This window comes from Paramisgurnus dabryanus, chromosome 10 (genome assembly GCF_030506205.2).
Source record: "Paramisgurnus dabryanus chromosome 10, PD_genome_1.1, whole genome shotgun sequence".
Lineage (NCBI taxonomy): Eukaryota > Metazoa > Chordata > Actinopteri > Cypriniformes > Cobitidae > Paramisgurnus > Paramisgurnus dabryanus.
Genome location: NC_133346.1, coordinates 17,921,511 through 17,945,314, shown reverse-complemented (window position 1 = coordinate 17,945,314; position 23,804 = coordinate 17,921,511). Strand labels below are relative to the sequence as shown.

The 23,804-nt window shown below is 35.6% G+C and overlaps 1 protein-coding gene across 1 annotated transcript in view; it reads right to left on the bottom strand.

Annotated features, from left to right (window-relative positions):
• The window catches only part of gfra2b (GDNF family receptor alpha 2b), a 71,571-nt gene that overhangs the window by 26,132 nt on the left and 21,635 nt on the right, over window positions 1–23,804 (bottom strand). Inside the window, exons 3-4 of the mRNA XM_065290493.2 lie at window positions 22,023–22,100; window positions 6,012–6,396 (exon numbers count right to left, since the gene is read on the bottom strand). Coding sequence (XP_065146565.1) covers window positions 6,012–6,396; window positions 22,023–22,100 — 463 coding nt within the window. The remainder of the gene's footprint in view (window positions 1–6,011; window positions 6,397–22,022; window positions 22,101–23,804) is intronic.

Below are 23,804 nucleotides of genomic sequence, written 5' to 3'. Positions count from 1 at the left end.
GCACACATTCACTTAAATTGTATATTTTTGTCTAAAAACTATACTTATTTTCTTGGGTCATTTTGCTAATCAACCATTTTTAGATATTTCTACTGAAAACAAGAAAAAAAAACTAAGTTAGAAAGTAATTTTTTGCAGTGTACAAATATAAAACACTTCACAAAACCTAGAGATATTGCCTCTTTAAATAGCTATAGTTTGATGCTTTTAATTTGTGACTCCTTTTGAAAAGATAGCGTCACTGTATTGTAGTTTCACATAGCTGTTTAAAATGACACACACATTTGATTTCTTAGCAGAGACTCGTGGCAGCCCACTCATTTCCTAATTGGAGTATTTATCAGTGATGATTCAGGAACAGATGGTTGTGCCGTTATTCTCTTTATACATCCTCAGCCCAGCAGGCATATCCACAGACAATACATGCTGTGCATTCGGACAAATATCAAGGCCAAACATTTCAGACGCGCGCGTATCTTTACAGCTTAATTGTGCGGTGATGGAAGAGGTTCTTTCAGCTTCCCACAGAGAGATGCTGTCAGCACACTTTCACTTTAGCTTTGTCCTCTCTGTCACATTCATATCCACACAGTGCCGGTACATCTCACCTTGTGCTAATTCTGACTGAGGTTACAAAACTGTTAGATGTTTAAAATCAAATCTGGTATATTTTTTATTTTTAAGTCTTTTAGAATTAAATAATGAGCATTAGCAACCTAATCATTCAATCAATAAACGTATCGTAAGCAAGTATCGATAATACATGTTTTTGCTCGTATTGCTTAGTATTTACAAAAGTAAAGAAAAGAAAACCAATGTGTATTTTTTTTTCAACTTAAACCTTCATACCTATTTTGAATATGATTTATTTCCTGGGTGTGTGCAAGTGTCTGCATTTTTATGCTTGTGGGGATAAATAAGCATCTTTTAAAAGGTCTGAGGAATTCAGGGCCATGGCCGGAGTCTAAGCGACGAGACCATAAATGATTTACAGATCCTTTGTAGGCACACAAAATCATAAATAAGAGCCTAGGGCGAGCTTTATAAACATATAGCTTAGGCTTAATCTCCACGGTAGTGTATTCAAAAGGATTTTGGACAATGTCAAACGCAGTTCATTTTTTACAGTGTACTCTGGTATGAGTGAGATAAAATATGGCATGATACACTATTAAAAAGAAAAAAGATATGTAGAATAAAAATGAAAGAAAATCCCAAAATTATTGGTATGTTTTTGCATTTTTTATGGTTTCACTGTTCATACAGGTAAGTATTATTAATACGTAACTTTTAAAAACTCGTAACACAAAGATTTTTTGTAGGTTTAAATAGATGCTAAAGCATACAATGTAGACATATTTGTAACATTTAATTGTAGAATTATTAAGTTTTTCCAGCCACATTTACAAATCTTTTATACCATAAAAATTGCTTTATAATTTCCCTTTATTAACAATTTTATTGATAATGTTAACACCCTAAACCTACCCCAAACCTTATCCTAAACTCAAACCCAATTTTTTTCTTACCATATAACTTAATGGACAGAAATGTATAGGACAAATTTTGTAACATCCTTATCCTTAATCTACCACTTCTTGAACCAAAAAATATATTTAATTGTATGCTTGTTCTTTAAAAGGATCTTATTAAAGTCAAGGATATCAATATACCTGCATATAACTCTGTCTTTCCGTTTACTGTTTACTCAGCCTGGCTAGTGATTCGGTTGTTGGATGTCCTCCAGTGTCCTGCTGTGGGAAAGGCAAGGTGATTTCTGCAGGCTACAGCAGATTGAAAGGGCAGCCAAAGTCCTCAGGTTGGCGTGATGGGGGCTTTTTCTCAGTTTATATATCATACAGTGTTTGAGGACAAAAAGCCTGAAGTCAGTTGCTATATACCTTAGAGATACTGTAGTGTATAAGCAAGAGTTGCCTTTGCTATGCACTGGACAAGCTTGTTGATGGCAGGATAGATCAAATCTCATGTTAGCACAAACTTTCTAGCCTTTTAATTTCTGTTTTACTGACCATTTACTAAAACAAGTTACAGTTTCATTTTTTTCTGTGTCCTTGATATCACTTTCTATCATTACCTACCATAACTAACAAAAGACAGTTTCTTCGTATGTGTCACCACTTTTGTAGGAACATAAATCATTTAATATATAATATAATAAATCATTATGGTATTAGTGCCATTGTCCAAAACCTAAACATGCATCCATGTTTGATTAAAGTATAGAAATAATTATGATAACAGGTTGTTGTAAATGTATCAATATTATCTTAAAAACACTCTTATTTAACTCTGAATCCATCAATATACAACTGATATATGTTACTTATTACATGTCTTGTTGGAATGCTTGATTTTGATTTTAATTTTAAAGGACATTTTTAAAGTGATTTAAATCATATCTTTCAGAACGCACTCAATTCGTAAACTCTGGTACAAACAGATCTCAGACAGTTCCATTACCACATGGCGTCCCTCATGGGTCGGTGTTGGGTCCTACTCTACTCAGCATTTCTATGTTGCCTCTTGGGCAGATTCTCCAAAAGTATGGTAGGGGTTATCATTGCTTTGCACCTATCAAATAGATCTGATAACTTTAAACTTTCTGTGGATGGGTCCCTGAATCTTCGTTGGGTGTGATTCTTGACTTTGAACACTCATTTTAAGCATGTTACTAAAGAAGCTTTTTATCATCTGCAGAATATAGCACGCACTGTATAAGGCCATTTCTTCCCATGCATGATGCAGAAAGGTTTATTCATGCCTTTATAACATCCAGGCTTGATTATTGTAATTCTCTGTGTGCAGGGTAGCCCACAAGTTTTATAAAGAGGCTGCAATATGTGCAAAATTCAGCTGTTCGTTTTTTAACTTACACACCATCACGCATATATTGAAGGGGTTTTATATTCAGCAGTCAACAGACGACCTTGTAAAAAATAATAAATCCTTTCATAAGTTTGTGGATTTGCTTGAGCTAGAAATAGCTACTGAACATAAATAAAATGTGCAAAAGGATTTTGAAAAAATACCATTAGAAAGAGCTACTATAGATCTTTTGAACATAAATAAAATTTGCAAAAGGTAGATATGTGAGTAAAATTTTCAGCATGGTTAAATGCTAAAACTAGTTGTTCAGATAGAAAGAGCTTGAAAAAAAAAACTTTAAAATGACACCAAGACCATGTCTATGGGTTCAAGAATAACAAAATACTGGCCATTTGAAACTCGAAAGTCATTTTTTTTTGTCCCATTGTTTTCCATTTTGCGGGTGGTAAAACTACTGTGCACGTCGTTCAAATTCATTGAAATTTCGTTCACTTGTAGTTTAGCAATTAAACTAAATGTATATCACAATTTCAAGAATGTTTTCTGCACATCGCCTGAGGAAATCCGAAGTTGCTTTGAGGGGAACCAAACTGACAGCCGCGACAGCGGAGATTATCACATACCTACAAAAGGGTATTGAATAAGGCTTGCATCTGACCTGCAGTGTTATCATTCTGGCTTGGTGGGATGTCAGCCAGCGAGTCTTCTGATTCTGACCTTGTTCTTTTACTACTCAGAGTCTAAAACAAGGAGGGCATATTAAGTGTTCGTTGTATTTTCATTTTAACCAAGCAGCTATGGTTGCGCGTTTCACACACAAACACACACCTCTCCACTCCAGAGCACGTTGACACAGACTGACCGACGCATGCGCTTTTAACTTGTAAACGCAATGGTGTATGGGTAATGTAGTCTCTGCTCTGGGTGGGACGAATAAGGAAGCGTACATTAAGGGCGTTCTGAAAAGCCGCAGCGCAGCCAAAGGATTAAAATAAACCTCTGATTTTTAAACAGATGTGAAATTGATCGTTCCGGTACGCTAAAAGCACGTTCTGGGCGCATGGAGAGGTGGTGGTACGCTCAAGAGCTATATTTGGAAGTGGCGGTACTGAGTACCGGGGCGTTCCAACCAACTTAAAGCACTGGGCCCCAGAATATATTTGTAATTTGGTTTCAGTGTCCAGTCCACACCATCTTGGTCTTTCCACTCCGCGGGTTCTCTTATGTTTTACCAGCCTTTTACCACTATACACACAAAACTATGGTTGAGAGGTCGTTCTCTGGTGTTTCCTATTAGGAGTACTCCATCTTTTGATTGTTTTAAAAAAATACTTAAAACACATATTTTTAGTGAAGCTTTTAAGATATAAGTTTATAGTTGTTATTGCCATTGTTTATTGTGCTTTTGTTATGGAGTAGTGTTGTTTCATTTTTTTATTGTTGTTTTTAATTGTTGTAGCCCCTTGAGTTTAAGAAAGGCACAATTCAAAAAATGTATTATTAGTATTATTATTATTGTTATTATTATTATTACACATGGCAACCCAGATGCTGCAAATGTATATTTATTTTATTTATATTACACAAAAATTAAATATAAATATGTATTTTAATAAAATATCTGGCATTATATTTACAAATTATTAAACCATATAGTGTGTTTGTGACATCTGAACGTCTTAACTTAAAACCTAAAGTATTCGCGTTTTCCTCGCAGAACGTCTGCATTCGTTAAAAATGGGTAAATAAAATATTTCAAGTCAATATTTAATGTTCCTTACATTACTTATGAGGTAAATAGCCATGTAGCTGGTTGTTAATCCCTAAATAAGTCCACTACTTACTTAGCACACTAGCATTTTATTTCCACCCAGTTTTTTGCCATTGTATTAAATCCTGATCTTAGTGTACCAAAAAATACTATATAGCAAATCATATTCATTTGTCAACAGTGCCACAGTACATAACAGGAATGAACCATACAGTGTTTTTATTAATATACAAGTGCCATACTTCAACAGCCAGGCATCACAGTGGCATTTCATTTAAACCAATACAGTCTTCATGTCTCGCAGTTCAATTACATCTTAACCATGACCCTGAACTTTTCTTTAAGCATGTGAACAGTACGGCTGACTTTTAAAGTGTTTTTCAATGACTTCAGTAGACTGAGATTTATACGCAGGCAATCTCTTGTAGTCCCAGGTGATGGGTGATGAATGACACATGAACTGGGGAAAGGTGAATGCGGCCTCAAAGGGGAACGGTTCATTCGACACACAGACGATTGATTTTCTCGTAGTTCACCATACTAAGTTAATTAACACTCCCCACTCAATAAACCTCCTATACTAAATGTTACCAATATAATGCAAAGGTTTCTCGGTTGTGTGATTAATGGATGATTTCGCATCCCTTGAGATTAAGACAAGGCCTGGTTAGGACAAGCTCTGTCCCTGGATACGTGGCATACTGATGAAACCCTAGTACTTCACAAGTGCCTTTTGCTGTAAAGATCAATGCTATGCTGTTACTTGTTGTCCGTCATATGTGTGGGTCAATAATATGCTTCTAATGGGATGCGTGTCCTTGACTATATAGATTATATATTGGCTACAACTGCAGTGAATTGCTTTTTGACCACCTACTGACTCAATCTTTACAATGTTTTGGAACATATGGATCTCCTGCTGATCTAATGTATGTCCTGTGTTTGAGTATACGTCTCAACTACAGGTTTAACCACTTTCAGTTTCAGGTGTCCATACCTTGACCTTGCACTGAATAACCTAAGGAGTGTTCGGTCCAGATTGCATCTTGTTTTTGGCCAAGAACTGTCCATTTAGACAGGAGGAGACTCTTTGATTGACATGTACAACGACCAACCACAGTTCATTTTGTTTTGACATGCTGTTTAGAGCTGGGATCATTTCAGCTGACCATAAATACAATTTCTAAACTTTGTCAATCTAGCAATATTTTTCAGTCCAAAAGTACACACAAGGATATACTATTATTTGGTACCAAATAACTCAAGCAAAACTTATATATCTTACAAAGATTTGATGCCCCCAACCTAGAAAACTTTAGCCCTAGAGCGCGCATGAAAGCCTGCCAGATTTATAAAGATTTCTGGTGCCGTGACCCGGAGCGGAAAACCTTACCTGCAGAGCGGATCAGAGCGGCAGGTCCTCCTTAGCTCAAGGCAGTTAGGTTTCGTCTTATCCTCGAAAGAGCAGCCAGGCATGATGGTTTGCCGGCGACGTTCAGCACAAGCTTTGTCCCGACATGAGCAGAAGAGCAGCGGGTAGCTGAACTCCGTTTGCACCCGGTCGAAAAACTGTCGGAGGGCCTTATGGCAGCGTTTTCGATTGCAGGGTTCCTGAGCTTGCTGTATTGGAGTTGCCCGACTGCAGGTGGCCATGTACATCGACCGTTGCCTCTTGCAGGTGTCGTTTAGATTGCAGGCCTTTGCCGCATCCAGGCAGGGGTTACAAGGCTTCCCCACATCCGAACACACATACCCTTTCGCAGAAGCTGAGTCCATGGCTGTCGGCAGACATAGAGGGAAACAGTGTGGGTTAGCATGCTTGGTTAAACAGAAACAGGTGAAGTCAGGTGGAAATACGCGTGCTTATCCGGGCAACACATTGTTGCTTCCTCTTTTTGACTTGCAAATGTCAATGCACATGTATTTTTTCTAATAAAGGTATTTTGCTAGACAGTACAGTACAGTGCAGTAGATGAAAATAATCCAAACAAGCAAATATTCATGGTGAAATAACCCTGGCTGTGAATACATCCACCAATTTTTCCTTTTCTCACAGTTAAGCTTGACATATAATGACCTTTCCTGACTTTTTGATAAAACTACCGTGCTCAAATAGCTTTTTTTAACATGCACAGTCAGTTTTTTGGTAGTCAGGTACAGTCTTCGTCCTGAAGCATGTTTAATTAGGTTTCACCCAATAACAACTCTCGGATAAGCCATCGTTTGGCATCTTGAGAAATACAGTGACAAATTGCTCCTGCTTGTCATTTATATAAAAAATAAATCCGTCTGAGATTAAGGAACAAAATGTATTTCCTTTCTTTACTGAATTTGAAATCCTTACAGGTTACAAGCTACATTCGTAAGATTAAGATAGGTTTGACATTTTCACACTTCAGACTAAACCAATCACAAGACATGATTTCTTTAAAACCACAATCAAATTGAAATTAAAAACGTAAAGTAAATATAGTAGTATTTGTTATCTGTAAGCCATCTTTAACTCTTTCCCCGCCATTGGCGAGTTAACTCGTCCATTAAGAGAAAACGCTTCCCTGCCAATGACAAGATATTCCGGCAACCCATATTTTCGCTATTATCCACCAGGTAGTGCTCTTACCCAACTTATAAAACCAGGAAGTATCTCCTTAGGGCAAACAGTTCAAACTCTGTGTATGTGTTGATCATCCCTCTAAATCTGATCTCTATCAAAAGTCCTTCACAAAAACACAATATTTTTGAAGAAACCTACCCATATTTGAGAGGTGATAAAAAGAGAACAAATAAAGGTAAGATGAAAGGTTTGAAAGCCTCTATTCTTTTATTTCATATATTGTATGTTCAGTGTTGTGTGTAACGCGTTACAAAGTAACGCGTTACAGTAACGTAACTACTTTTTTGAGAAAATTGAAAATTTGGTAACGTAACGTAGTTCATTTTCCAATTCAGCGCAACGTTACTTTTGGTTAGATTTGACAGCGACACTGCCATCTGCGCTTGTGCAATAGTCACAACGTCCACACACGACAGAGGCTCGTATCAGTCTGCAAAGAAATCATGGCAAGCAAGAAGCAGCTGACCCTAATTTTTGAGGGATGGAGGCATCTTAATTTTAATCAATGTTTTATCAACCAATTGCCTGATTTTAATAAATAAGAAATAAATTAAAGAAAACGATTCAGCTTCATATTTATGTTTAAATGAAATATATTTTTTTTAAACATAAATATAAAACTAAATCGTTTTCTTTTATTTATTTCTTATTTATTAAATTCAAGCAATTGGTTGATAAAACATTGATTGAAATTAAGATACAATTAATACAAAACGAAATTCACTTTAGAGAAAGGTTTCTATGAAAACAAACTTAATAAAGTGGTCAAAATCATGTCTACCCACTCCGTTTGAAGTGAATTTCGTTTTGTATTAATTGTATCTTAGCATAGTATCTCAGAAGATCGTGCTTATTAAATAGCTCTGTGGCTATACTGCACTGAAGCGGCAGTTTAAAATATAAACCCAGAATTCAGCGAACGTCAAGAACAAGAAAACGGAAACAACAATCAGACAGAGACGCGGAATTTACATAATGTTACACAGACCATGTTTAAATTTCAATGTTTCTGCACAGAAATACCAACTTGTTCACTTTGTTTGGTATTAATAAGCTGCGCATTGGAGTGCTGGCCGCGGTGCTGAAGACGCGCTCGGACGGAGTACTGGTGGCAGCACAGATATTTACGTGCAACCTATTGGAAACTATTATTCGTTACTATATAATTATTATTCGTTATTTTACTTTATTACTTCCACTTAAGAAGAGTTCTGCACTTTTTATTTCAATATTTCTCTTTATATAAATACTATTTTGTACTTAAATCTATAATTTCATTATTTTACTAACCCAACTAACTCATCTGGGCTTTCCGATAGGTTGCACGTAAGGGGAAAAGTATAGCCTTCTTCCCCTTGAGAAGAGTTCTGCACTTTTAAACTTAAAAAATATATCTCTTTACAAAAAAAACTTTTTTTCTTCTATTTAAAAGCTGTAATTTCGTTATTTTACTAACCCAACTAATGACTCCTCCACTTTCCAATAGATTGCACGTAGATATCTGTGTATATGTGCCATCACGCGTCTTCAGCACCGCGGGGAGCAGCCAGCACTCCAATGTGCAGCTTATTAATACCAGACAAAGTTGGTATTTCTGTCCAGAGGTTTATATTTTAAACTGCCGCTCCAGTGCAGCGTCTTAGCCTTGTTGTTTTTTTTTGTTCTTGACGTTCGCTGAATTCTGGGTTTATATTTTAAACTGCCGCTCCAGTGCAGTATAGCCACAAAGCTATTTAACAATGAGCACAATCTCCCGAGACACTACAACATGCTACTAATAATTCATTAATAAGAGCTGTTTTCTTGTACACAATTAAATATTTTAAGTTAAATGTACAGTGTTAAAACATGTAAAAAAGACAAGATTTTAACAATGTCAAGATCAAATGCCTGAGTAACAGGGTATTGTGTGTATGTGTTCGTGTGTTTGTGTGTTTCCAAAACATTTTCAAAATACAGGCAACATAAAAGTAACGTAAAAGTAACGAGTAACGTAAAAAGTTACTTTCCAAAGCCGGTAACTAAGTAAAGTAATGAATTACTTTTTTAAAAAGTAACGAGTAACGAGCAAACACTACTTTTTTAAAGTAACTTCCCCAACACTGTGTATGTTTATATATAAAGAAGAACATTTTCTGGAATGAAAATCATGAAAATCTTTTGTGAAAATCATAAAAAATGCTGACACTGGCTGGCAACCTTAACCTTTAACGCTGGCAGGAAAAAATAAATGCACATGGTCTCATAATCTTTAATCAAAAATGCAAATTTCCTTCTCTCCTCGAAACAATCTCTCTTTTCTTCCAGTCACGAGGAATGGCATAAAGGCGGGGCCCGGGAAAAGATCGCAGAAATTAGCAAATAGCAACATGAACCCAACTTCCAATGATCCAATAAATTCTGGATGGACAAGTTCAAGTTCCACCCTACCTTTTATCTAATTTCAGAAGCCGTTTCACTTGGATATATGTCACCACAGGGTAAATTAGCCAATTGCTACTTTAGTTTCATTGTGAATTTAAAAATTACATTTAAGCTCTATTCTAGAAATGCTTTATTTGTTTAAAGGTAACATTTACTCTGTATTGTTTTAGTTTAAAGAGCACTTTGTCTGGTTTAAATGTTGTAAAGCTGATCTGAATTGTCCTTTTACTTAGTGCCACTGCTAGCCATTTTGGTCCTCTAAGCATAAATCCTTTATGATGTCCCCCACCCGGACCCCAAGAAAAAAAAAACATTTGTTATTGCCAGGTTAACCTTTTACTAAACATATACCGGTAACTCAATAACAATAAAACAATAGCAGCATCACAGTAGCCTATAAAACTTAAGAACAGTAAAAAGAGAAAGTAAAATCTTTACAGCTTTGCTGACTTTGTAAACATTTGTAAAATAGCAACACACACTATACATTTCAAAGTGCAAACTTTTCTTCAGTAAATAGAAACATAAAATAATATATAAATATAAAATGTAAATATGAATGATATAAAGCAAAACATTACTGTTGAATTATGTGCATTATTGCACCTCATTTTAATATGATTTTATATTAGATTAGATTTTTTAAGATGTTTTAGCATTTCTACATAGCCTACTATGTTTACAAAGTAATAAATTTGTGACTTTTAGTCCTCTAAATCTTTGTTTTATTTAAGAAGATTGCCTATTCTTGTTTGTAATTATTGATGATTATTAATTCATTCAAAGTGACATTTAATTTGGGAAAAACATGTCTGGATTATTTTGATAATATATTAAACTGTTACTGAGAAAGTATTAACCACCGTCACCTCAAAATAAACCATAAACTACTGCTCAATATCTAAAGAAAGACAGTAAAAAAGTAACAGCTTGCTTGCGTCAGCTATTTGTAAAATGCATATGCAAAGGTAATGTTTAACAGTAAAATCTCAATTAAGCTTGCACCGAAGCTATAAATTATAACAACATAGTTATAGTTTGTTAACATAGTTTGTTAACATTAACGTCAGCAAGTTCGAGGCGCATTATTGTGCATTACGATTAGCAGCAGCACATTCACATTTCCCATGATTAAACATGGACCTACCTGCAAGTGATGCACGGGCATCATCTCGCAGTTTCTTGTTCTTTCTTTTCTCAAATCCTGATTCCTGCTGTCTTTTCAGAGCCATTTCCATAAAAGTTGCCTACTGTCTGTCAAACTTCATCAGGCGCCCGCGCGAACAACCAGCGCAGACCATACAAGGCGAGGGGGACATACTTTCTAGACAAGAGCAATGAAATTATCTCGTTCCCCCTTTATTGTTACATATACATGGCTAAAAAGTGCCTAATAATATTTCTATAAGCTAATGAGGCTATTATTTTTGGTTCCCCCTCAGCACTTGGTGCCCTACGCACAGCATGTTATGCGCGTTATGAAAGCGCCGGCGCTGCTTTTATCTTTGTCAAAGTTTATTTTAAAATATCAAAATAGTTGACACAAGTGTAAATGCTAAGGAGTCATGTACTTTATTTTCTACTTTTTAAAATGAACATATTGCAATAGTCAGTAATATATTTATTATAATATATATAAAAGATAATATTTTAATTAAATATAATAAATAAACATAATAGTAAATAAACTGCAATAAATGAACTGCAGTTGTTTTTGTTTCCTTTATTATCAACTAATACAGTGAAAATGACATATCTGACAAAGAAGAAAAACTTTGAAAATAGACCATTTCACAGTGCAATCCAGTTGTAAGGGTTATGTATATGAGGAATCCCCGCTTGATATTTAGTGTCCAAAATTGTTCACTCATTTTCATTCACTTCTTTTCCATATAGTGGACTCAAATGTCATCCGCTATATAGGGAATATATTGAGGTGAATTTTCTCATATTTCTTCTTTGAATATGCTAATTAAACTCGCAGTTTGCAAAAGGTGAAACTCTTTATATTTAAGAAATGCTTTTTCGACCTGAAAGAAGTGCTAAACAGTCTTAGCATATAGAAATGCAATTGCCAATTAGCACAAAGCCGGAGCTACCTTGTTATCTCCCTGACAGACAAGGTTTTTACAGTATCTCCAGCTCAGGGCTGTTTCCTCCAGCGCACTCACACATGTTTTATTAAAGCTAAGGGAATCAGGCAGGGGCTTCAAAACAGATCTCACTGCGGCTTTGCTTCTCACAAGGTCATGTAAGTGGAAAGTGTGCCTGTCTGCTGATTGCTTCTCTGGCAAAAACATTCCTGCTCTCCTGCTAAACAACAGCTTCCCACCCATACTTCTCACCTCCATGCACAATGATCGAGAATACGAACACAATCTCATTTTGTTGCCATAAACGTCAGGATGACAGGGGATTAATGTAGACTTATAGTTTTAGATTTTATTAGTAATCGTTTTGCCCTAATGACAGCATCTGATATAAATTCTATCTGTTTGTATAACGCTTGTTGATCCATGTTATCACAAGCATAAATTTACTTTAAAATTTAAAATCACTTTTGGGTCCTACCCATTCTGAATAGGGAGAGCAGGTGCAATTTTTTTTTCAGAAAAACTTAATTTTAAGGATAATGTTATAGACCGAGATATATTTTTGCTGTGGTCAGTAACTCACAAGTGTTGTCTAACAATACCAGGTGGAATTTTAATTAAATGTAAAACGACTTCAGTATCATTTCACTTTTAACGTAAGTAGCGCAGTGTTACTTTTGACCCTGTCAGCATGGACGAAAGTAAGACACGGGGGGTCAAAAGTAACACAAGAAAACAAGATAGATTTTTGTGTTACACTTGTTTTTAGTAAATATACATGACTATGACCTTGTTAATATGTAACTTCTACAATATTTTTACATTTATTATTGTAAAAATAATTTAATTAAATTTTACATTTCAGTTTTATCAAATGTTTCAAAAGCAACTGACAGTACAAACTGCAATTGTTGAAAATAAAAAAATTAACAGTTTGAACACATAATGCAACAGTATTTGCAGTGGGACAAAAGTAACAAGTGTTACAGTTGTCCCGACAGGAACTCCTGACATTTAAATCCAATTTACTTTTATTTTGAACTCTGGGACGGCAAACTTAAAGGTATATTCAATTTTCTTAAAAGAAAAATCCAGATAATTTACTCACCACCATGTCATCCAAAATGTTGATGTCTTTCTTTGATCAGTCGAGAAGAAATTATGTTTTTTGAGGAAAACATTGCAGGATTTTTCTCATTTTAATGGACTTTAATAGAACACCAAGATTTAATACTTAACTCAACACTTAACAGTTTTTTTCAACGGAGTTTCAAAGGGCTATAAACAATCCCAAACGAGGCATAAGGGTCTTATCTAGCAAAACGATTGTCATTTTTGACAAGAATAATAACAACTTAACTTCTCGTTAAGATCCGGTCGTCATGCGCTAGCGTGACCCGACGCAATAGCCTACGTCATCACGTCAAGAGGTCACAGAGGACGAACGCGAAACTCCGCCCCAGTGTTTACAAATGTGGTGAAAGAGGACCGTTCCTACGTTGTTGTATGTCAACTGATACTAATTAATGTCTTTGTGTCAGTTTATTGTTTACAATGGTCCGCAAATGTGCGTTTTATATATATAACACGTGACCTCCCTACGTCACTACGTATTTACGTTAGGTCGCGCTGGACCGGACCTAAACGAAAAGTTGTGCTTTAAAAGTGTATATTTGTTATTTTTCTTGTCAAAAGTGACAATCGTTTTGCTAGATAAGACCCTTATGCCTCGTTTGGGATTGTTTATAGTCCTTTGAAACTCCGTTGAAAAAAACTGTTAAGTGTTGAATTAAGTATTAATGTTGGTGTCTATTAAAGTCCATTAAAATGAGAAAAATCCTGCAATGTTTTCCTCAAAAAACATAATTTCATCTCGACTGAACAAAGAAAGACATCAACATTTTGGATGACATTGTGGTGAGTAAATTATCTGGATTTTTCTTTTTAGAAAATTGAATATTCCTTTAAGGGTGTGTTAGAGCACTAAATAACCTATATATTGATCAGTACTGTAACACATGAAACAAATGAAAAAAATGACCACTTTAGGAATTTACTTATCATGGTTGAAAACAGCTTTCGAGACTTAGATGCGCCTAATTGGTGAGGAAATAAGGCAATATTTGTCAGCTATGTCAAGGGTTGCGTGCTAAAGATGCTGTCATAGTTTGAAATCCAAATGAAAATCGCTTTGTTACTTTAGTCCTGCGTTACTTTCGCCCCGGTTCTCCTCTATTTTATGCAATATTATTATTTATTTAGGCTTATTTATTTTCAACGTGATCCCATGAGAATACGTACTCTGTGTGTTTTTATATAAAGTGTTGTGGTGCCACATTTACTAATGTTTTTACACACACTAAAATGTATAATATCGATGTGTTGACAGAAGAAATAATTTAATTATTTATGTATTAACAGCTTTACTTGTGTATACAGATTTTTACATATTCCTATTCATAATTTAAATCGAGGGCAATGGCATTTCTTAGTCATATTAATGATATGTTAATAGTAGTATTTTATTTCTTATACTTATTTAAGTCAGTTTACTCATTACTCATTTACCTAATGTAAGTACTTTGTACTTTCAAAAAATTCCTTAATATTAAACAAGACTACTCGTTAAAACCTTTACATTTATAACATTGCTGTAATCATTTAACTATTTTGTAATATTTCGTTTGTTTGCCCACAAAAGGCGTTTTCTCCCATGCAGTCTTCTAATTACACCAAAACACAACATACATTTACAAAAGATGTTTTGTTCATTTACTATAATCCATATCTTTACTGGGTATTACTGGCAACTAGCTGCAGTATCTTACTGTAGTTTTACATTTATGTTATTTACTGGCAACAGTTTGTTCAAAGTTAAATGAACATGAAACAGTCTTTATCTTTTACAGTAAGTTACTGGCAACCAGCTGCATAATTACAGCAAATTTTCAGTGGTAGGACTGTATGGCTTAAAATATATTCTAAATGCTATATTGTTATTACAATTTTCCTACACGTTTCTGTCCATTATGTTGCAGAATATAAAAGTAATTCATATTTTTTAAAGTAATTGTTACGTCTTTTTTGTACATATTTTTAAATACATTTTAAAAATTGGGGTAGGGTGGTAACGTAATCGATAAAATGGAAAGGGAAATTATCAATCTTTATGTCATGCAAGATTTGTAAATGTTTTACGTTTTGTAGGTGTAAAAACATAACTGTAGAAATTACAGTATTACAGGCAGCAGTTTGCCAGTAACTTACTGTAGATTTTAAATTTATGTTATTTACTGGCAAAAGTTTGTTTAAAGATAAATGAACATTAAACATGAAACATTAACAAGTTTTTAACAACATACAACATTTACAAGCATGAGGCTGTTTTTATCATTTTATTATGTAAAGATAAAGCTTTGTTAATGTATAATGTTCATTTTTCTTTGAACAAACTGTTGGCAATAAATTAGATAAATATAAATCTACAGTACGTTACTGGCAAACTACTGCATAATTACAACTTTTTTACAGTAAATGCTACGATTAAATGTTGCAAATACGTCTATAAGCAGCCCAGTCTCACGAAATTTCGTTATATAGTCACGTATTTTTAACCCTAAACCGAAGCGACAATGGTAAGAAGTTAGGACAAAACAGTTGAGTAACCAATACGTGATAATCACGTGAAAACAGGAATTTGTTATACAATCACGAAAAAACGCGGAAATTCATGATAATATCACGAAAAAAGAATTTTAAAAAATTGACTATATCACGAAACTTTGTGAGACTGGGTAGCTATATTGTATGCGTTAGCATCTATCTACACATAGGCCTACCAAAAAGCATGTTTTGTATTTTGTAAGTTACATATTAATATTAACAGTGAGACCAGTTAATTTTTGTTTATTGCAAAACCCAGAATCTTCTTTTATATCATTCGTACTCAACCAGTAAACCTAATTATCAAGCATCCAGCATCTGGTAAAATCTAAAATTAATCCACGCTAAACTTTTCTTGCTTTTAAATCTGTTGGCAGCTGCAGCACATAAACACTCTTTCATCATTTCTATCTTCGCTGGCTGTTCCACAGTAATCAATTGGCAACACTTGTTGCAAACATCCTTTAATGTTTCACTGCTTTCTCCCATGTGGCTATTTCTTTTAAAGTCCCATTCTGTTATCCTCTTATCTCCCATTCCTGTCTTGAAAATCTATCATACCCAGGTTGAACAGCAATCCCACGGTTTTTAAGAGGCAGGCAGATGTGAGCGGTCATCTGTTTTTGATAAATGATCCGAAAGGCCATGTAACAAGATGTCTGATTATTTTTTATGTTATGAATGCTTTTGCAGTGCTGCTTTTGAAGCGCAAAGTGTGCTCGGAGGTGTGTTGTTTTGGTCCTGATATTCATCTTATCTTATGACAGGCGGAATGGGTTCTCTAACAAATCTTCAAGGAGAGTCAGCTTATGGGGGCTTCACCGGAGGTGAAGGGAATTATGGGAGAAAATATTTGATTTTGCTTTGGCTTCAACACAGAGCAGAGAAAAACGGTTTCAAGCTTAATTCTCTAAACCGGTGCCCTCTATGACCTCTGTCTTTGTATTTAAGTGTAAACTCAAGCAACTTGTCACATATACATGCAGATATTTGGAAATATGTTTTTTATTTGGCATTATACACCTTTTATATCATATTGCTACATGTTTTGGTATAAAGACACCAAAAAATTAGTGCAGTTAACATGAGAATCTGCTTCAGTGTGATGTTGGGTTGCCACACTGTATAAAACTTCCCTAGGGCAGTTGCAGAAGACCGTAGTAATAATTTAAGTATTTATTCATGCGTTACATATGCTTTTTATCAGCGTTTACAGGCACTTAAGGAGTAGCGCACAGTGGAAGTGTATTATGCAAATACAAAGGATCAGAGCTGCCCCATGTATTCGGGCCACTTAGTAGATTACTACTGCAAACACATAGATCTACTGTATAGTGTGCTTGCTGTTCCATGTATTTAACCATTTTTATTCTGGCAGAAAAGCTATTAAAGGGGACATTTAAAATACTTTTTTAAAATGTAAAATAAATCTTTGGTGTCACCAGAGTACATATGTGAAGGTTTAGCTCAAAATATCATATAGATATTTGCTCACACCACTTTGTAGGTGTGAGCAAAAATGTACAGTTTTTGGGTGTGTCCTTTGAAATGCTAAATAAGTTGATCTGTGCACTAAATGGCAGTGCCATGGTTGGATAGTGCAAATTAAGGTATTATCCCCTTCTGACATCACAAGGGGAGCCAATTTCCATGACATTTTTTTCACATGCTTGCAGAGAATGATTTACCAAAACTAAGTTACTGGGTTTATCTTTTTCACATTTTCTAGGTTGATAGAAGCACTGGGGAGTCAATTATAGCACTAAAACATGGAAAAAGTCAGATTTTCATGATATGTCCCCTGTAAGAGTTCTGATCCTTTTTTACAGTCCTGTAAATGTTGCTTGCTATTAGGTTATTATTATAATGGGCATTCAAGAAATTGGCTCTAAAAATCTTTTTTCAATCCCTATTTTGGTTTACAATGTATAATACATTGTGTTTATTTGTGTCTAAATTAAAGTTGGCATGAAACATGAGTTATCTCTCTATCACTATAAAAAGTTGAATCAACTTAAAAATTACTTCAATCGGTCTCCTAAATTTTTTTTTTTAACTTAAAAATTCTTTAAAAAGTTGAACAAACTTAATGTTTTAACAGTGTATATCTGTGTAAAACGGCTTCTGGGCGGGACTTGATTTCTTCCAGCGGAAACTGGGAAGATTTTACATTACATTGTATTTTTTGTGTCTAAATTAAAAGTGTACAGTATAAAACCATTACAATACTCCATACAAATAAGAACTAAAATACTACAAAAACCTTGCCTAACCCAGTCCATAACATTTCCTTACTATGCATATTAAATGCCCCTGGCATGCCAAATCATTTTAAATATGGGTGCACATCACGTGTATGTATTCTACAGCCTCAGCAAACCTAGAGATGGGACTTTTTTTAGATGGCAACCTAGGCTGTCTAATATAAGGCTGCAGATTACCTCTGCTGTGATTTAGAAAAATAGGAAACGTGAATAGTCTTCTAAGGAATTGAAAGGAAAATAGCTTTTTTGTGGTGGTGTGGGGTGTAGCTTTTGTTCACACTCATCAGTGAGACAGCAGAGGGTATTGTACTTTCTATATTTGCATTCTGTATACATTTTTCAACGGAAGTCACAAACTGGTCGCTGCCTTCCAACAAACCATATCCCAGCGTGTCATTGAGAGGGGGGATTGTGAAGAAATGGTTATTTGAAGTCAATAAGAAATGAGAATCAAAAACTTGTTTGAGGTAAAACGAGGCGTCAAAAGCTGCAATTATGGTTAATACAGTGATTTTGTTCCTTGGTGGTCATCTTGAATGGCCATCGTGACTAATACGCAATCCCATTTACATTGTATGAAATAAATTGAGGCTGTGCTTTGTTGAATGGGCAGTAACCACTGTGTAATTACCCTACAGTATAGCACCTAATTTCCCTTTCCCAAGATTATCATTTTTTTTTCTTTCTTTTTGGACATTTGATTAATGCACTTGTTCTTATAGCAATATGTTCAAATATAAATTGTTATTAGGATTGCTTTATTCAAAAGCCTAAGTTGTGCTTTGTTTGAATACGCCACCCGTTGCAATGCCAAAATGTCTATCATTAGAAACGCTTGATTGCATTAGTGACAAAGTTTATTAGATATTTTTGCTGCTTGTTGCATCACGTGTTTCTGTGTAGTTTGCGCCACAAATAATGGTGCAGTACGAGTTGTCAAATTTAAAAAAAAAAACTGCAGTAGTTTTGTTGCTTTAATTTACCCATAATAACAATACAACTGCATTGTGACTTTATTTAGTTTATTGCATTTAATAAGTGCTGTTTCGGAAAAGTGCTGTATCTCTGTTTTTGCTCTCAAACTTATTTACTGAATGCATGCACACACGAACACACGCACGCACGCACGCACGCACGCACACACACAAAGGCAAAGCAAACAAGACTTTAAGAATTCAAATAAGAATTTACACACTTTTTAGTTATTTACTTCAATTTTACTTGCTAATGGCTAACACCAGACATACATACAGACACAGACAGACAGACATTATTGATAGGCAGACACTATAGATAGGCAGACAGGCAGACAGACAGACAGACAGAAAGAACAAAACTATAGACAGACAAACAGACAGGTGCACAAATACTATAGATAGATAGACTGCAGACAGATACTATTAAGGAGGGAAGGATAGTAAGACACTATATATAGATACTATAGACAGGCAGGCAAATAGACAGAAATACACTATAGACAGATACAGGAGGGAGAAAGACACTATAGATGGACAAACAGACAGGTGGACAGATACTATAGAAATACGTATAGACAGACAGATAGACAGACACTATAGAGGGAGGGAGGCACACTATAGACAACATGATCTCACGAATTTCCGTGGGATAGTCACTGAATGTTTTGCTCATTTTTCCGTGGCATTCTCACGGATCTCCGTATATTTCCGTGGCCCTGCCAGAGACTTTCTTTTCCGTGGCATTCTCACGGATTGGTTACTCAACTGCTTTTTCCTATTTTCAAACCATTGTCGCTTCGGTTTAGGGTTAGATTTGGTGTTTTGCATTAGTATGTCACTTTAAGTATTGGTTTATACTATTTTTTTCTGATGTATTCTTTTATATTTTCTAAACTTTAATCAATTGTCGCCTGGCGTTGGGGTTAGAGTTGGGTTTGGGTAGGGATGTCATTTTATGTAAATCTAACCCCAAACCGGCAATTGTAAGAAAATAGGACAAAACAGTTGAGTAACCAATCCGTAAGACTGCCACGGAAAAGAAAGTCTGTTGCGGGGCCACGGAAATATGCGAAGATCCGTGTGAATGCCACGGAAAAGTGAGCAAAAAATTCTGTGACTATCCAACGGAACTTTGTGAGATTAGGTTGCTATAGATACTATAGATACTATAGATCAGTCGGTCCTGCAGAGTTTAGCTAAAACTTCTCTCAGCACACTTGCCTCAAAGTATCTAGTTTGCCTAGTAAGACCTTAAAGGGATAGTTCGGCCAAAAATGATATTAAACCCATGATTTACTCACCCCAAAGCCGCCCGAGATGCATATGTCCATCATTTTTCAGACAAACACATTTTCAGTTATTTTAGAAAACGTCTTATATCTTCCAGCTGCTAAGCAGTAAAGTTAAGAGGTCCAGCTCCTTCAAGGCCAAAACAAATTTGCATATATCCTTCCCCAAAGAAATCCATATTTAAAACTTTATAAATGAAAATAACTAGCTTCCGATAGTACGCTCTCATCTTGAATGCGGACGCGACTACGATGGCGGCATTACCGGAAACTAGTTATTTTCCTTCATGAAGTTTTAAATGTGGATATCTCTACACCAAAACGGTGCGGATTACCCTCAGAAGGCCTTTGTTTGTCATCGTGGACCCGTTTGGATTTATTTTGTGAAGGATGGATGCACATTTTTTGGACTTGAAGGATGTGGACCCCATAACTTTACATTTGATTAACTGAAAGATTTAAAACAAATGTAAAATACCTGAAAATGTGTTTGTCTAAAAAATTATGGACATATGCATCTCGGACGGCTTGGGGGTGAGTAAATCATGGGTTTAATATTATTTTTGGCTGAACTATCCCTTTAATTAGCTGGATCAGGTGTGTTTGATTACGGTTGGAATAAAACTCTACAGAGACACCGGCCCTCCAGGAGCAGGATTGGACACCCCTGCTATAGATAGATAAAAAGATAGACATACAGACAGACAGACAGACAGACAGACAGACAGACAGACAGACAGACAGACAGACAGACAGAAAGACAGAAAGACATTATAGACAGATAGAAATACAGTATAGACAGACAGACAGACACGATAGACAGATACAGGAGGCAGAAAGACATGATAGATAGATAGATAGATAGATAGATAGATAGATAGATAGATAGATAGATAGATAGATAGATAGATAGATAGATACACACATACATACATACATACATACATACATACATACATACATACATATATACAAACAGACAGGTGGACAGATACTTTAGAAAGACAGACAGACAGAAATACAGTATAGACAGACATACAGAAATACAGTACAGACAGACAGACAGACAGACAGATGCGATAGACAGATACAGGAGGGGGAAAGACACTATTGATAGACAAACAGACAGGTGGATAGATACTATAGAAAGACAGACAGACAGGCAGGCAGACTGACAGACAGACAGAAATATATATATATATATATATATATATATATCTATAGAAGGAGGGAGGCACACTATAGATAGGCAGACAGACAGAAATATAGGCAAACAGACAGACAGATAGTCAGGTAGATAGACAGACACACAGACAGACAGACAGATGCAGACAGGTGGAAAGATACTAAAGAAAGATAGAGAAACAAACAGAAATATATCTATCTATAGAGGGAGGGAGGCACACTATAGATAGGCAGACAGACAGAAATATAGGCAAACAGATACTATAGATAAATAGACAGACAGGCGGATAGTCGGATAGATCAGTAGTTCCCAAACTTTTTCAGCGTGTGGCCCCCCTTGTGTACGGTGCATTCCTTCGCGGCCCCCCAAAGAAAATTTGTGACAAAAAACTGTTCTAAAACTCAACATTTTAATACAGATTACAGATATGAATGAAAAGGTATTCATCCTTTCCTTTGGATTTTAATGAATAACTGAATGTCTCTTACAAACTAAACTTTTGCTCATCAACAGACAGTAGCTGCCCTTGAAATTCACATTTGTTATTTGCTCAGTGGAGCCACAGACAAGATGGAAAATGTGTAGGAATGGATTCTAAAACCTTTTTCATCATTTCACAGTTTGCATCGAGAGAAAAATGACAATGAATAGCTGCTGATGCAAGTAAGCCTTCCTTTGTTGAGAAAAACAGTTTGAGGTGTCCAACATTTCATATGTGCTAATTCAAAGTCACACTGCTACGTGAAGGTCTATAGAAATCAATTAATGACACTTAGACTGTTTTCGAGTATGTGAAGGTTTCTGAACACAAATGACATTGCTAACATTTATAGTACAAACTGGTTTCTGTAATCACTACTCAGCATAGGAAGGTCATAAGATTTCTTCACTTACCAGAAATAATGGAGGCCAGTCTGAACTCATCAGAGAGATGCATTGGTTCATATGGAGAGGTCTCGTATAATTCTTCTCCTAAAACAAAAGATATATACAGAAATCTTATATACTTACAATGTTGAGATTTTTATTTGTCTTATTTTTATTATTTTATCACTTGGACGTTTGTTGAGGACCCTTAGTGGACCCCGACCCATGGTTGAAAAATAAGTCTTTATCCTAATCAGCCGCGAACATGTTGAATGTCAAGACATTTTGTTTTATTTCGGTGGCTTTGCACTGGTTAGCCCCGCCCACACTAAGATCCCATTTGGTGGATATATTTTGACTGACTTGACCACAAATAACCATTAGAGAGACAAACTTGACACATCGTGCCTGGTTATGAGATGTTACTTATTTGGTATTTTATCATACAGTGTCTTCAAATGTCCAGACCCATAAACTTTTCCAAAGTTTCAACAATGTAAAAATGTTTCTCTCTTAAGAAATACGGCTCAGCAGTCTTTTGTCTTGATTCAGACTGGCAAACGATCACAAAATAGCTCCCCAGTGTTGCGTCCCTTTGGCTGAGTTTAGAAAATCAGCTGTTTTCTAATCCAGGCCTTGAGCCGTAGGCCACAGAGACGTGCAACCAATCTGCTAAGTGGTCCCAGCAGAGGTCGTACAGCTATAACAATAAAAGCTATGACACTAGATCATCCACAGGCTGTTGTGATCCTCTAAAAATGAAGACTCCCTGGCTAACCAAAGGGACTGTTTTATTTCACGGTCCAGCTAGTTTTTTACTTGATCATCCAGAGGACATAAGTTGTTTTGGGAGCAGCATATACTGTAGGGCCATGGTGAGTTTCAGTCTGGACTGCATCATGTCCCAATCTTAAATAGACCAGCATATGTTGTGTTTAGGATGCTGGTGTGTTGGCGTCCCCTCAAGGCTTCTTAAATACTGTAGCCTAACCAGCAAGACTTCCTTGCTCAGCCAATAGAAAGAGCTGGCTGGCCAAAACAGCATACCCTGCTGGTTCACCTGCTGGGCCAGCACTAACCATACTCTTTAGCATTATTTCAGCTAAAAAAGCCAGATTAAAAATACTGTTATCAATTTTTATTACTGATTGGTTGAAAATGGTTTTAAAACATACCTTGGGATAGTTCACGCCAAAATCAAAGTCAACAAAAAAGTGTATATGACTTTCAAACACAGTCCGAGTAAAATTAAATAATATCCTGGCTCTTTTCAGCTCTATAATGGCATTGGACAGTGCCCAGTTTTTAAAGCTCAAAAAATTGCATTATAAGTCTAATCTATACAGTTATTGTCTTCTGATGGCTTTTTTTGGTCCCTTGTGAGTAATTAGACCTGAATACAACCTGAATGTGGCAGCCACAAGCGTTTTTTTTTTCACTTTAACCTTGAATCCTTACTTTAATCATTTGCAATGTTTTAAGGCGCATCTTAAGCAACTGTTTACTATGTCTTGTTCAAAGAAGTGGATTTTTCTAGAAGTGGAGGTTTTGTGTGCACTTAGAGGGTTTTGCAATGAAAAGCAGTCGAATTTGTTTAAAGAGCACCTATTTCAGTGTGAAAAATGATATATATATATATATATATATATATATATATATATATATATATATATATATATATAAGGGATGCCACAATTCTCAATACATTATTGAACCGTTCGGTTCGACCCCCACGGTCCAATACTCGCAGGTGAATTGCGGTTTTTCGGTTTATCCATCCAAATCTGTCAGTTTTATATTCCCTGCACT